This window comes from Argopecten irradians, chromosome 3, assembly GCF_041381155.1.
Source record: "Argopecten irradians isolate NY chromosome 3, Ai_NY, whole genome shotgun sequence".
In the NCBI taxonomy this organism is placed as follows: Eukaryota; Metazoa; Mollusca; class Bivalvia; order Pectinida; family Pectinidae; genus Argopecten; species Argopecten irradians.
In genome coordinates this window covers 61,888,129-61,911,741 of record NC_091136.1, presented here as the reverse complement: position 1 = coordinate 61,911,741, position 23,613 = coordinate 61,888,129, and the positions used below count along the sequence as shown (strand labels likewise).

Below are 23,613 nucleotides of genomic sequence, written 5' to 3'. Positions count from 1 at the left end.
GGTACATTCATATAGAAAAATAGATATTTTCATGTTGTAAAATAAAAAAATAAAATGAGTAATGCTATAAATATGATAGGATAATAGAGTGAAACAAATACTTAACATCAATGATGACATGAATTTGACCTTTACCTGGGTCATTTCCGGTGGTGTCGTATCTATGATTACACCAGGAGACTCGTGAATGGTTGATAATTGAGCGTTGTTTGTAGAGGTGACTTTGACGCTGTACATCGCACCATCTTTTAAGTCCAGACTCTCTAATGTGAATGATATCAAACCCTCACTGTCATTTAACAACTGGTGTTGTTTATGGTTAGGCCAAAATCTGGATTTAGATCCATGTTTCATTTCCTGAATGTAGAACAGATGGTGACTAATTCCAGACTCTGGATCCGACACTTTCCATGAAATATCTAACTTTGAGCTGTTGGACTGATATCCACTGTCCGAATCAGAATCACGAAGGTATTCCATTACAGGGGCTGTGTGATCAACCAGGAATCCGTCAGTAACAACACTGATCTGGAGACCAGCACCGTTATAAGCTGTAAGTGTCCAGGATATGACGTCATTGTGTTCCATGGTTACCGTGTGGTCGGTTAGAACGTGTACATGTTCTGATAAACCAAACGTTTTCCGCAATTCACGATTCACAAATACAGATGCTTTATAATGATCAACGTTACTTTCAGCATCAGTAAAATTGTTCCAATTACATGACTTTGTTGCGGATGCTGATGAAAATTGAACATCTTCGGATTGTCCGTCATGTACCCATCCGGCACCAGGGGGCGTGATGTCAATCAGCACTGTTTAGAAATTAAGACAAGTGTTGTAACGTTTGGTCTTACACATACTGTTACAACTATTTATACTGATATTGCTTGTTTTAGTCGCCAATGCAACACGTTAAGTATGCATTTAAAGTCGATATTATTAACACATTTGACACAACACTCATGATATCAACGAAACTAGCGCGCTTCATGGAATTTGCCTCTGTCCAGTTAGCATTCATATTGGCCATGAATGCCAACTGAAAGACGTGCAATGCTTTTATTTACACTTGGTTACAATTTTATGTTGAAATAACAAGGGATTTTGCATCTTAATGAATTAACCATTCGTTATCGTCAATGATGGAACAGCCATTTGAACAGCCGTTTTCCGTGATCGCTGGCACGACAATTTTGACGTCACAATAATAATGACGTCATAATAAGCGATTGAAGTTCATAGTCTATATGACTGCCAACTGCGTTTGGTAAGGTTACATAGTGGGACTGCAGTGAAAATGTAAATATTAGTAATACGTGATTTCTAGAATAAGACGTAGAAATAGAAGAATAGAAGTTTGATTTGAGTAGCAGGTACGTACCACCATTAGAGGATCCATTGACAGTTTTCTGATTCAGCGCGGAGTTATACGCGAAAACAGTCGAAAAGTAGGTCCTGTTGTGTTCCAGGCTGAGTCCGGTACTACATATATGTTTCTCGTGGTGTGTTAGATTCCGGAACTGTACGATGTCATCTCGACCGCCTCTTGTACCCAATCCCCATTTAAATCTTTTAAAAATAGCAGGATTGTCTCTACATAAATACGTTTACTCAAATCATCTTCTCAGTTAAGTAATAACTTAAATTGTTTTAGAAATTTCAAAATCTTTCGATGACCTTAACTATCTCTCAGTCATGATATATACTTGCAACCTGAAAAGTACATCTTTATCTTAAAATTATTGTAAGTTACCGACGACATTAAAGTTTTATTAGTATTCACCAACCTCTTAAAAACATTTGATTATAAATATTTTGTACGCTAGAGAAAGTTGGTAAAATGGCTCGATTACTTAGCTATTCCACTTTCAGGATCATAAAAGTCCATCCAGTTAGCACAGATTGTTGTTGTGTCGTACTGGTACTCTGTGTCGGACTTTATGGTGGATCCGTCATTGACGATACCTAGTAAGGGAGCTGTTCTGTCAATCATGATTGGATCGTCGCCATGACCACTGGTAAATAACCCAACTGTGGAAACAACACATAACTCAAGTCCACCATTCCTGATGTCTTATATATATATATATATATATAAATAAAAAAGAACAATGTCCATGTGATGGTTTCCATATACATAAAAAAAACACAACTATAAAACAGTTTTTTCTCCCTAGCGCTTTCTCGGCTCATGCCGGTCTTCAGGGGTTTGAATTCTTTTATTTGTAAAACATGACGTCATAGTACAATGACGTCATAGTAAGATTACGTCATGACATGGTACATAAAGATATTGTGAATGGTTCTGGAAGAAAATAACAAAAACATGAGGACGAAATAAAAACTAATATGAAGTTCCTTTGTCCCGTTCTGAATTTAGCACAGGTTTCATAAGTTGAATGAAATACATTTCTTTATTTTCTCTTTTTAAAAGACCTGAATTGGACATTTGATATATTGGTAAAATAAAAAAATTATCATTAGCACACATATGACAATGTTCGTTTACTGTTAAATATCTGAGATGGTCTGTTTTGGTTTGTTGTCGGTGTAATGTAACTCTCTTTCTCAATTCCATTCCTGTCTGACCAATATAAAAATCTGAGCATTTGCTACAAATAAGTGCCTATATGACATTTTTGGATGTACAATTCATATTAGTTTTAATTTTGAAATTAAAACCATTTTTGAATGTATAATTTTTACACTCTATAATAATATCACATGTTTTGCAACGCTTTTGCATACATTTAGTGACAGAAGTATTTTGCATTTTCGAATCAAATTTTGACGCACATAAAATACGTTTAAGGTTTTTAGGCTGACGCTTGCAATTTATTATTTTCTTGTTAGATAAAATCAATTTCATTCTGTCGCTATTTTTCATGTAATCTTCACAACCTTTTACAATTGGAAAAATATTGTAGTTGTTTGGATTAAAAGTACTGACAAAAGGTATTATATTGCTTTTGGATTCCACTTTATTCGATTTCCTTAAATGAATAGGTCCTTCTTTTTTGCTCTTTCAACTCCATAATCTATAACTTCTTGCGGATAATGCTGTTTGCGCAGATAAAAAACTAAGTTCTCTAAGCGTTCAGCTAAAATAGTTTTATCACTTACGATTGTGATTAGACGGGACGCTAAATTAAATGGGATATTTAGCTTTACATGCCTTGCATGATTTGAATAAAAATCAAGATAGTTATGCGAATCCGTCGGTTTACAATACAAGTCAGTAGTGATTTCACCATTTTTACTATGTACAGATATATCCAAAAACGGTAGTTTTACTGTACTAGAATCCATTGTGTACTGTATATCAGGATGTAGCTTATTAAGTTCTTGAAATAATGTATTTACATCTTTATCTGATTGCCAGATTATAAAACAATCGTCTAAAAATCTGATGAAATTCCCTCTTAAATAATCAGCTTGTTCATTGTCTATTTTCCCGATGTTTGTGTAAAGCATTTCCTCTAGGTAACCAAGAACCAAAGTAGCATACGTAGGGGCAACCTTTGTCCCCATCGCTGTACCTTTACATTGCCGATAATATAAATTATCAAATTAAAACACATTTCTATTCAAAACTATTTTCAAAGCTTCCAAAATAAAGTTTTTACTTACTCGATTGTGAATTAAAGCAGGGTGTTTTTCTAGCCAAAAATTGACTGCTTTTAAACCAAGTTCGGTAGGAATGTTTGTATATAAACTAACCACATCAAACGAAATCAATTTGCTACCTGGTACAACCTTTTTTGGTAACCTTGTTAAAAAGTCAAAATCGTCTTTAACAAAACTCGGTACTGTAGGACAAAGTGGTTTTAAAATGATATCTAAAAAATGACTTAGACGTTGTGTAACGCTATTAGATCCACCGACTATAGGTCTGAATTTTAAGTCAGTTGGACAATGTATAGTAATATACTCAGAATTTTGTTCTTTTATAGCATTAGCAATTTGACTGCTTTTATGAATCTTTGGTAAACCATAAAAGTAACTAGTTTTAAATGAAAAATTTGTTAAGTAATCTATTTCCTCTTTAAGAAGTTCACCGCCTTCTCTGTTAACCAAGTTTACAATTTGTTTAAAAGTCATCTCATCCTGTTCAGAATTACATTCGTTATAAAATTCTTCGTTGGATAACATTTCCCTAATCTTTTTAGCATAGTAGTCAGTATCCATGACAACAACAGCGCCACCCTTATCAACCTCCTTAATAATTATTGTCTTGTCTTGTGCTAAATTTTCTTGTGCTTTTCTTAGTTGATAAGACAAATTACTTTTTCTATTTTGTATAGGAAGCGGATGTTTCTTTATGTGCTAAATTTTCTTGTGCTTTTCTTAGTTGATAAGACAAATTACTTTTTCTATTTTGTATAACGAAGAATTTTATAACGAATGTAATTCTGAACAGGATGAGATGACTTTTAAACAAATTGTAAACTTGGTTAACAGAGAAGGCGGTGAACTTCTTAAAGAGGAAATAGATTACTTAACAAATTTTTCATTTAAAACTAGTTACTTTTATGGTTTACCAAAGATTCATAAAAGCAGTCAAATTGCTAATGCTATAAAAGAACAAAATTCTGAGTATATTACTATACATTGTCCAACTGACTTAAAATTCAGACCTATAGTCGGTGGATCTAATAGCGTTACACAACGTCTAAGTCATTTTTTAGATATCATTTTAAAACCACTTTGTCCTACAGTACCGAGTTTTGTTAAAGACGATTTTGACTTTTTAACAAGGTTACCAAAAAAGGTTGTACCAGGTAGCAAATTGATTTCGTTTGATGTGGTTAGTTTATATACAAACATTCCTACCGAACTTGGTTTAAAAAAAGCAGTCAATTTTTGGCTAGAAAAACACCCTGCTTTAATTCACAATCGAGTAAGTAAAAACTTTATTTTGGAAGCTTTGAAAATAGTTTTGAATAGAAATGTGTTTTATTTTGATAATTTATATTATCGGCAATGTAAAGGTACAGCGATGGGGACAAAGGTTGCCCCTACGTATGCTACTTTGGTTCTTGGTTACCTAGAGGAAATGCTTTACACAAACATCGGGAAAATAGACAATGAACAAGCTGATTATTTAAGAAGGAATTTCATCAGATTTTTAGACGATTGTTTTATAATCTGGCAATCAGATAAAGATGTAAATACATTATTTCAAGAACTTAATAAGCTACATCCTGATATACAGTACACAATGGATTCTAGTACAGTAAAACTACCGTTTTTGGATATATCTGTACATAGTAAAAATGGTGAAATCACTACTGACTTGTATTGTAAACCGACGGATTCGCATAACTATCTTGATTTTTATTCAAATCATGCAAGGCATGTAAAGCTAAATATCCCATTTAATTTAGCGTCCCGTCTAATCACAATCGTAAGTGATAAAACTATTTTAGCTGAACGCTTAGAGAACTTAGTTTTTTATCTGCGCAAACAGCATTATCCGCAAGAAGTTATAGATTATGGAGTTGAAAGAGCAAAAAAAGAAGGACCTATTCATGTAAGGAAATCGAATAAAGTGGAATCCAAAAGCAATATAATACCTTTTGTCAGTACTTTTAATCCAAACAACTACAATATTTTTTCCAATTGTAAAAAGTTGTGAAGATTACATGAAAAAAGGCGACAGAATGAAATTGATTTTATCTAACAAGAAAATAATAAATTGCAAGCGTCAGCCTAAAAACCTTAAACGTATTTTATGGTTTTTCAAATTTGATTCGAAAATGCAAAATACTTCTGTCACTAAATGTATGCAAAAGCGTTGCAAAACATGTGATATTATTATAGAGTGTAAAAATTATACATTCAAAAATGGTTTTAATTTCAAAATTAAAACTAATATGAATTGTACATCCAAAAATGTCATATACGCACTTATTTGTAGCAAATGCTCAGATTTTTATATTGGTCAGACAGGAATGGAATTGAGAAAGAGAGTTACATTACACCGACAACAAACCAAAACAGACCATCTCAGATATTTAACAGTAAACGAACATTGTCATATGTGTGCTAATGATAATTTTTTTATTTTACCAATATATCAAATGTCCAATTCAGATCTTTTAAAAAGAGAAAATAAAGAAATGTATTTCATTCAACTTATGAAACCTGTGCTAAATTCAGAACGGGACAAAGGAACTTCATATTAGTTTTTATTTCGTCCTCATGTTTTTGTTATTTTCTTCCAGAACCATTCACAATATCTTTATGTACCATGTCATGACGTAATCTTACTATGACGTCATTGTACTATGACGTCATGTTTTACAAATAAAAGAATTCAAACCCCTGAAGACCGGCATGAGCCGAGAAAGCGCTAGGGAGAAAAAACTGTTTTATAGTTGTGTTTTTTTATGTATATATATATATATATTCTTATATATATATATATATATATATATATATATATGCATATCGATTCAATATTAATTATGTTATGTGATATGTGATAATATTACACTATAAATACCCTTAACAGTTACATAATTTTCTCTTGTTTTCAATAACTATGGAACAGATTAATGATAAAACATCTAGTTTTCTTACCGTTATTTTCAACACGTAACCGTATCCATGCATAGACCCCCGGAGTATGATCTAAATCCTCCACACCAACAAAAGGGTCATCCCCAACAATCAAGGGAAATTCAGCGTAACCCCGAACATTAACGTCGTGCTTCGTTTTACCGAGGCCAAACTCGATCAGTTTGAGATCGGATTGTTTGTCAAATGCAGTATAATAAACAGCCAGTATATCAAAACTCTCGTCAAAGTAAACGCCTGTGACGTTTTGAAAAACCGGCGGTGTTGTGTCAATGTCGATCGGAGTTGTGTGGCAGACTGTTGTCACTAAGGCGCCTCCATACACGACATTGTTGATGGCACTAACCGTGACGTAATACTGCCCATCAGGTAGGTAGAGGTCCTTAGTGTAACCAGTGTGTGTCCAGTATTTATTGTGTGATAAATGGCTGTGTGGATCTCTCTCTTTTACAATGTCAGATTCACATATCGCCGTACCAGCCCACCAGGTGTATCCCCATATACCAGTCTCGTTGTCATGGAATCCGTCAAAGTTTACTACAACAATAACAAATCTCTGACCAACACAATTAATCGGGCTGAAATATTTAATGTAAACGGAAGAGCAACATGTTTAATTAAAGACATTTCTTACATTTTCTTTTTATGGCATTCTACGTAGATTGTGGATATGAATTTTATGAATATTACTTGATAATGATGATTTAATCCATATAATGAATGGCTACCACGCATGATTTAGTGGACATGTCACTGTAGACACCAGTGAAGTAATACCTTGGAAGTATAAAATAAAAAAAGCTTTACAAACGTGTTAGAAGGACAGTTTTAATTAAATACACCAGCTATGTATTCTATAAAGAAAATGATTGTCATTAAAATCGAAAAGGGAAATATGCTAAAACCTTAAGACGAATAACTTCTTAAGACATTGATCTACTTTCAGTTGGCAATTATTGGAAGACGAATGCTAACTTGACAACGGTAAATCTAGTGTGGCTTGCTAGCGTATTTTGTCCAGTTGGCATTTGTTCTCCGATAATCGCTGGCACGACAGTTGAGACGTCACAGAGAAAATGACGTGAACATACGAGTATGACAGTTCATGCCATTTTGAGTTGATGCCATAGAATGAAATCATTGTTATAGAAAATAGCCCTTTTTATTCACTGAATAAAATGCGTTTGGTAAGTTTAATTACATAGTGAGGTTGCAATGAAAATGTAAATATTAGCATTAAATATCTCTTTAAAATGAAAGTTAATTTACCTGTAAGATAATGGTTCGCTAAGGTGTAGAGTAGGTCAATGTGGGGTACATGTCCATTGAAAACAGTTCCACCATTCTCTCCATCTCGTATTATTCTGTGAAGAACGACAAAACGAGATAGAATTGGAACATGTATTTCAATAAAGTAGCTAAGACACCGAACACAATCAAGCAAAAACAACTATTTGAAATATTTCCACTATTGCCCCATAGGCTTAGTACACATTCATGTTATACAGCACGTACATGCTAACGTCCTCAATTAGTGTAATACACCCACACCTACCTGTGGTTGAGTATGTCAGAGACGTCTATACACCTCTGTGTTACGGCAGCACCACATCTATCCGCTTGTACAGTCTCTGTATATCCCATACCTAGAGGCCCTGTCTCTGGTGTTGTAAAATCCACTATGGTGCCTGATGATTTTAAAAAGCCGTTATATCCAAGTACATTGGTAACATGGACATTGATGAAGTAGGTTAGTCTATGTACCAGAGGTAAATCAGTGTATGAGATGTATGCTGTACTTCCTATCAGCCGCTCATAGTGTGCGTAGGTTCCACTGATTCTCCGTTTTGCTTGTTGTCCCTCCACAACGGAATGTAAATCACAGTTTTCTGTATGATACTCATAATCAAACGCAACACACTTTCGCACATATTTCAGACATTCCTTTGCACATAACAGATTTGTTCTTGTTTTAGATGATGAAAACGCCGAGACAGTCAGCGTTCCAGGTTTCGGTATACTAAAGTATTTGAGATCAGATAGTTCATTTGGTCGAGGATTGTTGCTGCTGAGTGTCATTTGTTCCCAGTCTATGACCTCATTACCGTGCCCACCCGAGCTAAATCCAACAGCTTTGTAATGGGGTGTCTTCAACGGGCTATCCTCAAACATCGTAACGCTTGCACTTAAGGAATATGGATGGCTGGAAAAGGCGAACGAGGCATCGACCCTTCCATCTGGAATAGAATTATCATAAGTGTCTAAATGGCATGTAGTGAAGACTTCCAGACCCTCACTATTTCGTGCTTTGACCGTCCAGTATAACGGTACACTATTAGGTAACTCTGTAGTAGGTACCACAAGTGATGGTCCAGAGTATTCTGTCCAGTCCATTATGTCTGTTGTCTCAGGAGTTGTACCGATAGCGTAGAACATGTGGACGTCACTGACTGGATCTGAGGCTGATACTTCTAACTGAAATGCTGTGTTCAATGGTGATCTGTTCTTAACCTGTGTAACACTGCATCCTCCCACCCCGGGTGTGACTTCAGAATCAATTACAGGTGGGTCGGAATCTGGCTCTTTGTCCTCGTAATTGAAGATAGTATGATGTATGGAAGGAGATCTATATCTCCATATAACAGCAGAAAAGATCGTCTTGCTGAATAGCCACAAATCTACTTTCAGAAATGCTCGCAGGGTGAGTGTGACTGGAATAATTTCTAAATCGAGTCGTTTGCTAAAAGTGAAATAACATATGTTCAGAAGGCATTTTTGTTTAATATGCTCCACCGCCGACGAATGGTATTTTTCTCTATCGAAAACCGTAGAGGACGTATTAGTATTTTTCTTTAGTTACAATAGTAACTTACTTTACACAATTACCACCATTGGGAAGTTTGAACTTCTTATTTTTGTTCAAGATAAAAATATTAAAAATAATTAATTGTGTCCCGAAAAAAGTGTTAATAAGACACATATAAACACAATTATACATCAGTTATTGTTGAAATGATGGGTATCGTTTATGCTTTGTCGGCGGTGGAGGATATTTAGAGTGTCGCTAACAAGAAATCGGGTCAAAAGTTCAAGATATAAATACAGAGAACGATTGTAGTATACTTTAAATAATTTACATATAAAACTTCAAACATTTGTCTTAGTAATGATTATGTAGGAAGGTATCTATTCCAAGCTACTTATTTCATAGACGACTAAAGCTGTCATGCAAAATTCCATATACCTTTAAACAATTCAAGATAATATGGTATGTGGAAGAACTATCTCTCCAAATAACTACTGAAGATAGTGATTAAGCACAAATCTACTTTCAGAAACACTCGCAGTTTAGAGCAACTGGCGATATCTCGAGTCGAAATAAAAATAAAAGAATAAATGTTTCCTTTTAGTTAAGCATACGTTTTTAACATATGATGAGACTGATTTAAACAGATTTTAGAACATCTACTTACTCGATACGGATAGGGAACTTGTTGAATTTGAATGTGATTGTAATTGGAAACTTTGTTGTCATAAAAACTCCCTCCAGTGAAATTCCTCCTGTGAAGATCAGGATTCGAATGCTTACTGATCCTTTTAATCTCAATGCCACTGATGGTGTCACAACTCCCTATAAAACAGTATAAATCGCGACCATATTATTCTTACATTCATCACATAAGTATATCTTATGAAACATACATATTCAACACAGATACGAACATGGAACATCTGTTGAAAACAAATGAAACAAATGAAACACAAATCTCCTATATCAACCTACCTTAGCGTACATGCTTAGTACACATATATCTATTCCCACAGAGACTCCCAGCGAACCACCGACACTGAATTCTAGATAAACAAAATATGTTCATATAAGAATTGTATTAAGCCATTTAAATTAAAAACAATTATGATTACTAATAAGGCATTTATTTTCGTGCTTTTACTTACTTTTACAATAAAATAAATTGAGTTTTTCAGTGGAAAAGTTCTTCGTATATAACGTCATAATGCTCGACGCACAATTTTTTCATTCAAAGTAAAATATAACATAACACTTTTGACCAATGGAAATGAGTGTAACATTTGAAATTAAATTATTATAAAAGAACACAGAAACAATTACTGAATTCAACAATGATTGGTCCTACGGGAATTGGCACTTTTATCTTAAAGAAATTGGCATTGAGACGTGGTAAACTTTTCTCGTCAACAGAACACGTGTCCTTAGCGTCAGGGAATATGCTACTCAACGCCTGTGTGTATCCTTCACTAAACGACTTTTCAATCAACTGAAACATTCATATATATATATATTTAAAACATTATAATATGCAATTAGTTCTTCTATTGTTTCTGATATAAACACATATGCAGTCGATACATAATTCTAAGCCAATAGCCTATACCCCTCTTTCCCTCATTTGAGGACGTTGCAACTAATTGACGTGTTTGTTTTGATAATAGTCCCAATTATGCTCACATATGATCCATATACAAATTTCGATAATGTTTATTTTGATATTTCGTCTGGATGCCATGGCAACAAGCTGACAGCTTACGTCTTGAATAGTATAACCATTTCACTTGTAACTACCTATATCGGTAAATAATGGATTTAGCACATCATACACATGGTCACAAGCATTAAACAGTTGTTTAGGTAGGATTTGAGCACGACAAACAGGGTGCTATGAAAACTCAAATGAAATAAATGTCTTCAAGGTTGTTTTTAATACTCTTATTAGACATCTCCCATTTTTCCCGACACGGAGTACGGACACCGACACCGACACGGACTTCCAAAATTCGGGGGTTGTCTCAAAAACAAAATTCAACAAATTAAATTCGTCTGACGTTTTTTATCCGAACATATATCATTATAGAATATAATAATTATTATGATTTAATTCATATAACTCAATCAGGTACCAATTAAGCATTTTCCGTGATTTCACTTACTTTTACTATTAAAAATCGAGTTGTGGAGCATTGATATCTTATCCAATAATTCAGTTTGGCCAATGACTGCGCCGCTTTTAAAATTCCCCGCGAAAATGTTCTGTATTAGGAAGTTTAGTTTAGTTTAGTTTAAACATATTTTATTGAAACAAAAGGATTGGGCACAAGTTATTTCAACTTATATCAAGCCCTCTCCAACAATATTACATTTATACATAATCAACATTTGAAGATGGCAGACTTGAAATGTTATTCAGAAACGAAATCTTATGCATACTCAAAATCAATATAAACATAGAATTAACGTAGTAGTTTTAAACATAACATACAAAGTACATTTCCATTTTTTCTTACATACTCCATGAGAGAGAGAGAGAGAGAGAGAGAGAGAGAGAGAGAGAGAGAGAGAGAGAGAGAGAGAGAGAGAGAGAGAGAGAGAGAGAGAGAGAGAGAGATTAAAATCTTTTTGTATCAAGAATTTATTTTTGAGTTTCATTGATAATAAATTCATTTTCGTTATATGTTAAGTTAGAATCACCGAACAACAAGGTTTGTAGGCTGAGTGGTATAAAATCGTTTAAATTTCTGTAAAGCTCTATACGTTGCCGAGCATATAAGTTACAACTAAAAAAATAATGATATGCGTCTTCACATTCAATTCCACATGCACAGCTTTGGTCGTCAGAAAGATTTACTCTGAACAGATCATATTTTAGGATACTTGATTTATTTCTTAGTCTGCAGTGCTAGATATTAGTTTTCCGGTCACCCTGAGGAAATAGATAGGATGGACATGAATTATGTTTTTACGGAGGGTATCTCTAAAAGTGCTCAATCTGTTTGTCTGTCTAATATTAGTATCTAAACTGTTCTAGAGCCTTAGAGTTGATGGAAGGAATGACAAATTAGCTGTATCCAAACGGTTATTGGGTAAAGCGTAATTTTCGGAGTCTCTTAGTTTGAATCTAGTGTTTTCAGAATTTAAAGGAGGGAGTAGAGTAGAAAGATAAGAGGGTGTTAGTCCATTATGTACTTTGAAAAATAAGTTAATTTTACGTCTAGATCTGCGGTCAGATAAGGTTTCCCAGCCCGTTTCAGAACAAAGAGATAGCCTACTAGTATATGAAGGTAGTCTTGTCACTATCCTAGCAGCTTCTAGTTGAATTGTCTCTAATTTGTCAGCATCAGCAACATTACACCCATCCCATAATTCACAGAAATACTCTAAAGTTGGTAGTATATATGTTCTATAAATTTTGTTCAGTGTATTACGGTTTAAAATATACTTTAATTTTCTTAAGATACCAACTAGTTTTGAAGCTTGTTTAGATATATGATTTATGTGGTAGCTCCATTTACAGTTTGAATCAATAATTACACCTAGGTGTTTATGTTGGTCAACAATGTCTACACTTACGTTATTTAAGTTGATGTCAATAACATGGTCTAATTCAATATTAGAAATCAGCAGAGCTTCTGTTTTGGATGGATTAAATTTAACTAACCATTTATTCGCCCAAGTTTCAATAGAATATATATCGTTATTAATTTTATTTTCAATGACTAAAGGAGATTCATCTGAACATAGTAGTGAAGTATCATCAGAAAATAGTTTTGAAATACAATCAAGATTATCGGTTATATCATTAATATACAAGATGAATAGTAAGGGATCGAGGACTGAGCCTTGTGACACTCCTGCATTTGTTTTCTTTACAGAAGATCTGCTGTTTCCTACGAAAACATGTTTTCGTCTGTCAGTAATATAGTCAACTAATTTAACCAGTCTAATAACATACCAGAAATACCATAACTCAATAGTTTCACTTCCTGCACCTTATGCCATACTCTATCAAAGGACTTTGATATATCACAAAAAATCAGACATATTGGATGTTTCTTTTTTTCTAGATTTTCACAAATATGGTTAAAAATTTCTATGAGTTGATGTACAGTGGAGTGGCCTGGCTGAAAACCTGATTGATATCTATAGATAAGAGAATTTTCAATTAAATAGTTATTAAAATATTTGATTACTAACTTCTCAAAAACTTTACCAACTGTGCTGAGTAGAGATATAGGGCGGTAATTAGAAGGTTTAGATTTATCACCATTTTTATAACAGGGCATTACCAGGACATGTTTCCAAGCTCGTGGGAAAATTTCATTGTCTAACGATGACCGAAAATTGAGAGATAAAGGGATAGCGACCGACTGAGCAGTGTTTTTAACATGTTGTTACTAATAGTATCAGGCCCTATTGCTTTATTGATATTAAGAGTTTTTAAAATGTCAGTTATGTCGTCAGTTGTGAAATGAATGTCTGTTAACGAGGAGTCCGTCTTTGAGTCAGCAGCTGATACGTCTACGTTAGTGTCGTCAATTGTTGAAATGGATACAAAATAATCGTTTAATAGGTTAGATTTCCTATCGTCAGACGTTTCTATGTCACCTGTCGTAGGATTCGTAAGTGGCGGTAATAAGTTTGTCTTGTCGGATGTCTTTATTAGGTTACGAACAGTTTTCCAGTATTAGGAAGTCATAATACTTGACGCACAGTTCTTTCGATCGATAGAAAAATAATCTCCACGATTTAAGCAATAGAACTGAGTGTAACATCTGAAATTAATTTAAAAGGGAATGAAAAAAATACGTAGCTATCTATTTATCCATTATGCATAGCGTAACTCGTCCAATCGTCTAAAAGAAATGTGCTCACATGGTCACCTTTACTATGTATTTATTATGCGAAAGCACGTGTTATTTTCGGATAAGTCAATAAATCATTAATTATATAATTATAATCAAAAATGTGAAAAATCTTGAGGACATTTGCCCTTCATTACGTTTTATCTTAAAGCCACTGATCAATATCACCTTTGAAAATTTATGGATTTAAACCAAACAAATAAGATATACCAGAAATTGTTACCGGTCATGCACTGTCACTATTGATACACAGGCTTTCGACTCTGTAGATATATGGACACCTCTATATGTGTAATACTGGGTACACCAAAAAAGTTGTCTGTATATTAATAGTCAAAAGCCTGTGTATCAAATGAAAAATATACGATATCGGTCTGGATATGCCCTCAAGCATGACACAGGTAGGCAGCTTTCACGTGCATAGAGACAGGACAGTGCTGTAGCAGACGACTATTTTGATGTGCGAAACAAGCATATCGTATCAAAAATGTATAATTAATAAACTTAAACAATGAATACAATTAATAAAATTGAAAGTAATTACACCTTTAAAGTTATATAGAAGTTGCAAGCAGTATTCAAATTATTCCAAAATATTAAGAACGTACATATTTTGTATATATCATCTACGTCCTGAAATATATAAACAAAAATGTACCGAATTATACCTGAAGTATGTTTTAAAGACACGAAATTTGATTGCATCCCCTGATTTTAAGCGGAGCCAATCAAACGACCAGATGTTGTATAATGAAAAGGAATAATTAGCACCGCCTATATTAATTGAGTTTACATTTATTGATTTTTAACCTGACATTATTAAATGGAAGAAGATACACAATCATTTCACAATTAAATATGATACCATTTAAACTTAAAACTACTTCCAGCAATAATGTCTAACTTTAAAAGATACGACACGACAAGTATATTATATTTATAACGTATTTGTTACAATTTTGTCTATTTTACATTTCGTGACGGCCCCCAAATTTCGGAAGTCGGTGTCGGTGTCGGTGTCCGTACTCCGTGTCGCGCAAAATGGGAGATGTCTATTAGCATCTAATGTTTCAGTCCATTAGCAAAATCAACAGTAATCATCTGACATACATGCTACTATTTTGAAATAGCAGCATTTGATAGGCTATTTATAATTAAACGCATCACTGTCATGTTACATGTAAAGACGTTTAATAAAATTCAATAAGATGCAAAGGTAATAGTCAATCATTCCAAATAGTTTTCATGTTGTGAAATATGAAAAAAAAGGAATTTACATCATAAGTCGAACCACACACTGTAAAAATATCCCATACTCACTGATTCCAGAACAAATTTTCTAATCGAATCAGCAATTTTCACAGTTTCAGCATCTAGTGAACTGATTTGTGATAAAGCGTCCAAAAACGATCGCCAAGTCATCTGCATTATTTCAGCTCTTTGGTCCGTTTCAGTGTCTTTATCTGGGTAACGAAGAAAAACGATTTATCGATTAAATTCGGAAAGAAGATAAACTTATTCCAATAACAAAGATCTACCATAAATAAAATAATCCAATTTATCAAGCTTGTTACTAACACATAAAAAGCAACGCCTGTCGTCGAAGAATATATCGAAAATAATTTAGTATTTAATTTCATTTCCATTTTGTGTGACAGTATTAGTGTCGGTGTAAACTAGTCCATTCAACTGTCACATATACAATGATACCTGTATCAGCTATCGTTTGATATAAAAACTCTTCCGTTACTTACTGATGTTGGTGCAGACGTCCGGAATGTCCACTCTGGCGTTGTTTATGATGGTGAATGGTTGCAGACACGATGTATGACACTTTACACAAAGAGCACCTTCTATAGTGTAGTATATAGCCCCATTGTCCTCCTCTCCCTGGATCGTTAATGTTAACACATACGGTTCCGAGTCCGGGGTATCAACAGTCACATCAGATAGGGTCACGGTGTGCAACTCTCCTACAACAGTCGTGCGCAATATGTCAGATCTGAACAGTTTTTCATTCACAACTTGTGTTATAACAAGATATACACAATTAATGATATAACGTCTGTTTTGACTGGATTATTTCCATGACCTAATCACCGTTAGATTCATAGAAATTTATGACTTTGTTGTGGAGACGTCGAAGCGAGTAAACGGTTACACTTTCAATCTTGTCAGATATACCGATCGCGAAGACGGTCTATGTCATTGTCAGTGTAAACGAACTGAAAATTGTAAAAAAAATAATGTAATCGAAACATAGAAGAAGTGATTCATTTTCAGATGCACAACTGATTTAGGTTAACATTGTCAAAACTTTGCAGTCAGTTGTTCAAAATAGGCCTATCGGGGGATCGGCTGACAAACTGGACACAGTACAGCAGATCCCGCGATCACGACTAAACTATAAAGCTGGTATTCCTGTATTTCCTAACCATTATTCAGAAAATGTTCGAAAACATCGTAAGCCTCAACTTTTGTGACTTAGGCCAATCGATCGTAGAGCAAACTTCAACCTCGTCGATGTTAGATACAAATATTATTATATTTCTCATAGACAGGCGTCTTGGAAAAAACATAAATACTTTGATAAAAAATCGAATCGGTTATTCTGACAGAAAATGCATAAAATGCTGCAAACAGTTTATCATTATTATTGATAATTATTATTATATTTATCATACTATTAAAAAGATATCATTTATAAATTTATCTACATAGCTATATTAAGTATATAGTAAGTGTTATAATATTTCTTATTTGCATACATAAACTAAACAAGTGTAAATTTAGACCAAAATATTTGTCTGCATCAATCATAAGCATGAATGCAGCAGTCATGGAGAATTATTGAATCTCATAGGTGGATGATCATTGGCTTAACAGCCAACATGGACTTTCCAGTCTGTATCCAGTGGGTGAAGTTAATTCCTTCATGGTTGTTGTGTTCTCATATCTTTCTTATTATTCCTTTTGAAAAACAGAATTACTATACGTACACTAATATAAAAGCTGGTATTGTCATTATATCATATCTTCTGTATAATTTTTTATGCTGAAAACTACACTATACTTTTATACCGTTTATAAGTATTTCTCACTTTATTTGTATATATACATTCTGTTACCGAGAACTCACATAGGCATTGACTGTTGTTTAACCCCTTTTCAATTTAAAAAAAAATGTTGTTGAAATTAAATTGAAAAACAGTTTAGAAATACCCCCACACAATATGACCATAGGTACGGAAGGCACATATGCATCATGGCAATTCCATCACTTGGCCTTTAACAATAACAGGTCTGAAGAACCGAACGATAAATTTTATACACAAATTGCAAATTATGAGTATATTGGGGAATATAGTGGACACATTGGTTCCCATTCGGTGAACCTCATAACTTTATAACCCTACACAAGTTATTTTTGTTCATTGAATGAGATCCTTAAATATTGACACATTTCTGAGCAACATATTTAGTATCAGCGAAAGAATCTACTGCATATGATTATGGAGGATATTTAAGAATCAAACTGTCTTCATATGAAATATATGGTCTATATAGATGCCAGAGCTTTGCAGACAATCTTCATAATGCGCTAGCTATCTATAAAGCTCTATAAGGACTATAAGGACTCCGTGTGTTTGCAATGAATATACATACCATCAAATGATACTGTTGTGGTCAGAATTGAGTCTGTGATATATAAAAGAGCGTTACATGGATCTACGGTCATGTCCAACCTTACAACAGCACGAATACTACCGATGTTGAGTGGTACCGCGCATGCCAGTCCTGTACAATCTGCTCGTGCCTTGCATGCAAGACCAGTACCTTTACCGACAACACCTTTAAAGTTAGGACAATCTGTAAATATAGAGTAAAACAGAAAATAATTTCTTTCAGGAGACAAATACGGCTTTACTGTGTACAAACCTCGCCGACAACACATACGTTTAAGTTTATTTCAAACCAATACAAATACATGTAGTCATGCCATTTATATATGCTACGCCTGTCATTAACAACTGTTTCTATAACGTTGATAGAAAGATATAGCATTTTTAAGTAATAACTCATAATTCACCAAAATACATTCATATCTAAGAATTTGCCATTGTCAACCAGCCAGAGTATGTAACTACCGGTTGTGAGTGAAAATATAACATGTGTTTTAACCATGATTCCCCTTTTAAAGACAATGACTAAAGTCATTTTGTATTGATTTGCTATCATCGACGATGTATCAGAGGTTGAAATATTAAAATGTCAACAAGCATTCACTTTTTCTGTGAACTGTACGAACATAAATATGCTATGGCGTTAATAAAAAAACTATTGCATTTGTATTTACCTGTTTCAAATCTCAATCTAGCTTCGTGTATTGTTGATTGCCAGTCGCCGTACAGATCCTGCAGACGGTCCTTAAACAACTTTTGTAGTTGCAATATGGAGAGGGTACTCGGGTCCTGGAAGGATATGTCCACTTCGGCCAACTGAAGCTGGTAAATCATACCATCGAGCTCCATTTGTAAATCCGAGTCCAGCATTGAATATACTTTCTGTAGTGAGAAACCTCCCACGTCAACTACTTTAAGGATGTTCAGTCCATCTGTAATTCTGCAAATAACAAGTGTCCACAAACACCTCTAAATATCAGTTGTCCATGAAATCTGTCGAATTTAATTTTGTTTTATTCCTCTAGGGACTATTACGACTATTGTTCCCTAAACATCTCTGTGTATCAAATCCCATTAAAATCGGATGGTTATTTTATACCTTTGCTCCTTGAGGATTAACTTGAATAGATTTTTTATGTTATGGAGATATAACACGAAAATATGAGTGTACTCTAAATAAACCGCGAAGCGGTTCATGACGAGAGTACACTCCGATTTTTGTTTTATATCTCCATAACATAAAAAAAATCTATTCAAATTAATCCTTATAATTCAATTTATTAAAGATAATCTCTTCAATATTCAAAATTTATTTTGGGACTCTTTTGTCTTTGAAATCATTACGCCGTCATCTCAGCCAATCAGAAGCAACGTTACAAACGCCGATGCCATTTTTTCCTTTATGGCTGATAACGTAAATTTTTAAGCCAATGAAAATGTTCGTAACAAGCAAAATTGAACTATATTAATATAATGTACATTTTTAAAACAATGAAACTGTTATTACTATGGAACTCCCTTATTTCTGATGCGATGTGGGGCCCTAATTATGCAGTTTGCATAGACAGAACTTACCCTTCAAGTGAAAACAGTTTCATCACATTTCCGAAATCAGGTAATGCCTGTTTAAGAAGATCCAGGACGCTTCCTTCCGATTGTTCTATTTCTACAAACATACCCTGAGTTTCTATTTGGACTTCGAAGGATGCATCATCATCTGTCTGTAATCCATCTATTATGCCTGACACTGTCCGCTTCACCGTTTGAAACGAATCCTTTAACTGTCCTCCTAGATTCTCTATCTCAATTGTTTGGAAAATATGCTTGAAGTAAAAGTCCTTGCATTCCAATATCCATCTAGGAATAGGCATATATTTATCAAGGAATCTGGAGGGATCAATGTACTTTCCATTCTCTACTTTAAGAACAGAAATGTGAATGAAGTTTGGTTGACATCTAGACTTCAATACTGTAGCTATGGTTTCACCAGCCTCAGCAAATGTCCCGTCAGCAGATATAGAACTGATAGCTTCGACATTCTCTATAACTATTTCAAAGTCTGACAGACCGTCATCGGTTGGTAAGACGAGGATGCGACTGGAGCTTTGTTTAAACACTCTTCCATTGACAGGGCTCACCAGCTAAAAACAATATAGAAACGTATTACGCCATGTATTTAACTGTCTCAAACATTGATTCACTATTTTACCGAGTAAGAAGTCAATGTCATGGTGGTTAAAATTACGGAACTCGGGTAACAGTTTCCAGGTTGGTCCCATACTTCTAAACCAATTCCGAAAGTTGACAAAAAGGTACACGACAATAGTAAATTGTGTCAAAATATTTTTTATAAAAAAAAAGTAATATCATTTCTTCGCCTTTTTTGTTCTTTAAGAATATTGCATAGAAGACTTTAAAATAACTAGTCACATCTTACCCCTGTATTAGAAGCAACCATAACATCGACTCCAGTATTTTCAAACTCATTGTTAGACGTAGTTGGCCACACTCCTTGTCCACATTTGGAATTCTTAGGTCGACGACGTGATGGGAAATATCTGTGGAACTTCGGTCCAAATACCCGCTGTACAAGAGCAATACTTTTCTGCACGCTGTCACAGACAAATACACAATTTGTAACATATATACTAGCATTGATATAAATATCATAAATTATTACTATTTTTTTATCATAATGTCATGCACGGATTTCCAAATCCATGTAGGCAGATGAAAGATATACATTAGGATAAAAGGGACGAGTAAGAGGATTTCAGTGTACTCAATAATAGGATAACAGGGACGAGTAGGAGGATTTTAGAGTACTCACTAGGATAAAAGGGACGAGTAAGAGGATTTCAGTGTACTCAATAGGATAACAGGGACGAGTAGGAGGATTTTAGAGTACTCACTAGGATAGCAGGGAAGTATAGGAGAATTTCAGTGTACTCACTAGGATAGCAGGGACGTGTAGGAGGATTTTAATGTACTCAATAGGATAGCAGAGACAAGTAAGAGGATTTCGGTGTACTCACTAGAATAGCAGGGACGTGTAGGAAGGTTTTAGAGTACTCACTGAATAGAAGGGAAGTATAGGAGAATTTCAGTGTACTCACTAGGATAGCAGGGAGGTGTTGGAGGATTTAAGTGTACTCGATAAGATAGCAGAGACAAGTAAGAGGATTTCAGTGTACTCACTAGGATAGCAGGGACGTATAGGAGGATTTCACTGTACTCACTAGGATAGCAGGGACGTATAGGAGGATTTCAGTGTACTCACTAGGAAAGCAGGGAAGTATAGGAGGATTTTAGAGTACTCATTAGGATAGCAGGGTGGTGTAGGAGGAATTCAGTGTAATTACTAGGATAGCAGGGACGTGTAGGAGGATTTCAGTGTAATCACTAGGATAGCAGGGACGTATAGGAGGATTTCAGTGTAATCACTAGGAAAGCAGGGAAGTATAGGAGGATTTCAGTGTACTCACTAGGAAAGCAGGGTGGTGTAGAAGGATTTCAGTGTAATCACTAGGATAGCAGGGACGTGTAGGAGGATTTCAGTGTAATCACTAGGATAGCAGTGACGTATAGGAAGATTTCAGTGTAATCACTAGGAAAGCAGGGAAGTATAGGAGGATTTTAGAGTACTCACTAGGAAAGCAGAGTGGTGTAGGAGGATTTCAGTGTAATCACTAGGATAGCAGGGACGTGTAGGAGGATTTCAGTGTAATCACTAGGATAGCAGGGACGTGTAGGAGGATTTCAGTGTAATCACTAGGAAAGCAGGGAAGTATAGGAGGATTTTAGAGTACTCACTAGGAAAGCAGGGTGGTGCAGGAGGATTTCAGTGTAAGCACTAGGATAGCAGGGACGTGTAGGAGGGTTTCAGTGTACTCACTAGGAAAGCAGGGACGTGTAGGAGGGTTTCAGTGTAATCACTATGATAGCAGGGACGTGTAGGAGGATTTCAGTGTACTCACTATGATAGCAGGGTGGTGTAGGAGGATTTAAGAGTACTTACTAAGATAGCAGGGTGGTGTAGGAGGGTTTCAGTGTACTCACTAGGAAAGCAGGGACGTGTAGGAGGATTTAAGAGTACTTACTAAGATCGCAGGGTCGTGTAGGAGGATTTCAGTGATGTATAAATGTCTATAACGTCCTTCACTTTCTCGTAGATATCTTTCCCGTAATCCGACGAGAAAAACGTTTCGTTGACAGCACCAAGTACAGTTCGTTTCAGTTCCTCTTTTGACCATAAAGTCTGTTCGACCTTAAAAGATAAATGTTCAAAAAAGCTTTTGTTCATTACAATTTTTGAACGCCATATTGTCCATTTAAGAAATGAGATTATTGAGTTTTAATATAGAGGAAAGAAGCCGTTACTGAAAAAATATATAGTTTGATGGTCAGAAGCTATATATTTTCACGATGTGAACAACTAATCCCTCTGTCAATGTTGCCTTGAACATTCCCCGGATCAATGATAAATGATAGCTTGGTGATAAGTACGAAACTGTAAGTATAATATGAAAACAGTATGATAATATTACTTCAGGATTATGTCAGCGATCATCAATATTTCTTACATCATAACGCTGCTTCATGTTATGTATATTATATAAATAGCCAAGACATGAAACATTAGCCATTAACTGCCCTAACTGTATAAAACATCTTCCAGCTTACGATTTCATACTTTACCATGAATGAAATGTTATAAGAAATATATTTCAGAATATCCGTTGTTTTCATAAGTTATCTACTGGCATATAATTTACTTTAAATATTGCGTTAAATGTATAAATCTTTCTGCTGACAATTTCATAGTTTACCATCGATGAAATACAATCTGAGAGTTGAGTTGAGTCATTGTTCTTCGATTTCGAGTTGACGTGTGCAGATGCAGTCACCATGGATACAAAACCTTTTATTTCTTCAAAGATATCCGTCAATTCGTCACCATAACTTTGCCAAAATGGACTCCTTCCTTAAATAAAATAGTATACAATACTACGTTCAGAGTGAATATGAATACTGTAAAGATAATTATATTGTAAAAGGCTACGCAAATGTCGAAATTTTGCAGAAATATATTTCCTGACTTCGTTATTGTCATTAACACTAGATATTATAACAACAACTGTATTTCAATAACTATACATGTACTAATAATTACCTGATATTTTCATTAGTGTCTCCATCATTATGTTTTTGAAATCCATGAACATTCCAATGGACATTTTGATGCTAAAATAGAAACACACAAACAAATATATAAACGATATACACACGGTCAGGGTTCAAAGATTGTTTTCGTTTGGATTAACAATACGGACACGGATATGTGTAGCTTCACTATAATGATCAATACTTACTCCAGAAGACTTTTCGCAACAGACGCTACGGACTGAATTGGAGACGTGAAAAAAGACATGATAGCAGCTATGATTTTTCTCAGACTCTCAACGAACTTCTTGCCAATATAAGGTAGAGTTATCGTCACGGCATCTATGGTTTTCTGAAACAATACATGATTCGCATCTATTTATTTGGTATACTTTTAATACATTTCTGTTTAGTTAAGCCTTCCAGGGTACTTGTTACAAGTCATAAAGCAAAGCATGTTTGAGAATACCTTTTTCATATCGCTTCCATCTGATTTGTCTGACAT

At 34.6% G+C, this 23,613-nt stretch overlaps 1 protein-coding gene across 2 annotated transcripts in view; it reads right to left on the bottom strand.

The window, feature by feature from the left end:
* LOC138319305 (uncharacterized) overlaps nucleotides 1-23,613 on the bottom strand; it is a 54,706-nt gene that overhangs the window by 16,202 nt on the left and 14,891 nt on the right. For both annotated transcript variants that reach the window (XM_069262366.1, XM_069262367.1), the window contains 19 exons: nucleotides 23,318-23,460; nucleotides 23,119-23,189; nucleotides 22,775-22,929; nucleotides 22,046-22,212; nucleotides 20,383-20,557; nucleotides 19,521-20,086; nucleotides 18,620-18,885; nucleotides 17,929-18,132; nucleotides 16,017-16,235; nucleotides 15,583-15,725; nucleotides 10,718-10,883; nucleotides 10,370-10,440; nucleotides 10,059-10,216; nucleotides 8,141-9,325; nucleotides 7,855-7,949; nucleotides 6,589-7,122; nucleotides 1,857-2,034; nucleotides 1,385-1,572; nucleotides 136-815 (listed from right to left, as the gene is read on the bottom strand). In XM_069262366.1, coding sequence (XP_069118467.1) covers nucleotides 136-815; nucleotides 1,385-1,572; nucleotides 1,857-2,034; nucleotides 6,589-7,122; nucleotides 7,855-7,949; nucleotides 8,141-9,325; nucleotides 10,059-10,216; nucleotides 10,370-10,440; nucleotides 10,718-10,883; nucleotides 15,583-15,725; nucleotides 16,017-16,235; nucleotides 17,929-18,132; nucleotides 18,620-18,885; nucleotides 19,521-20,086; nucleotides 20,383-20,557; nucleotides 22,046-22,212; nucleotides 22,775-22,929; nucleotides 23,119-23,189; nucleotides 23,318-23,460 — 5,364 coding nt within the window. The remainder of the gene's footprint in view (nucleotides 1-135; nucleotides 816-1,384; nucleotides 1,573-1,856; nucleotides 2,035-6,588; nucleotides 7,123-7,854; nucleotides 7,950-8,140; nucleotides 9,326-10,058; nucleotides 10,217-10,369; nucleotides 10,441-10,717; nucleotides 10,884-15,582; nucleotides 15,726-16,016; nucleotides 16,236-17,928; nucleotides 18,133-18,619; nucleotides 18,886-19,520; nucleotides 20,087-20,382; nucleotides 20,558-22,045; nucleotides 22,213-22,774; nucleotides 22,930-23,118; nucleotides 23,190-23,317; nucleotides 23,461-23,613) is intronic.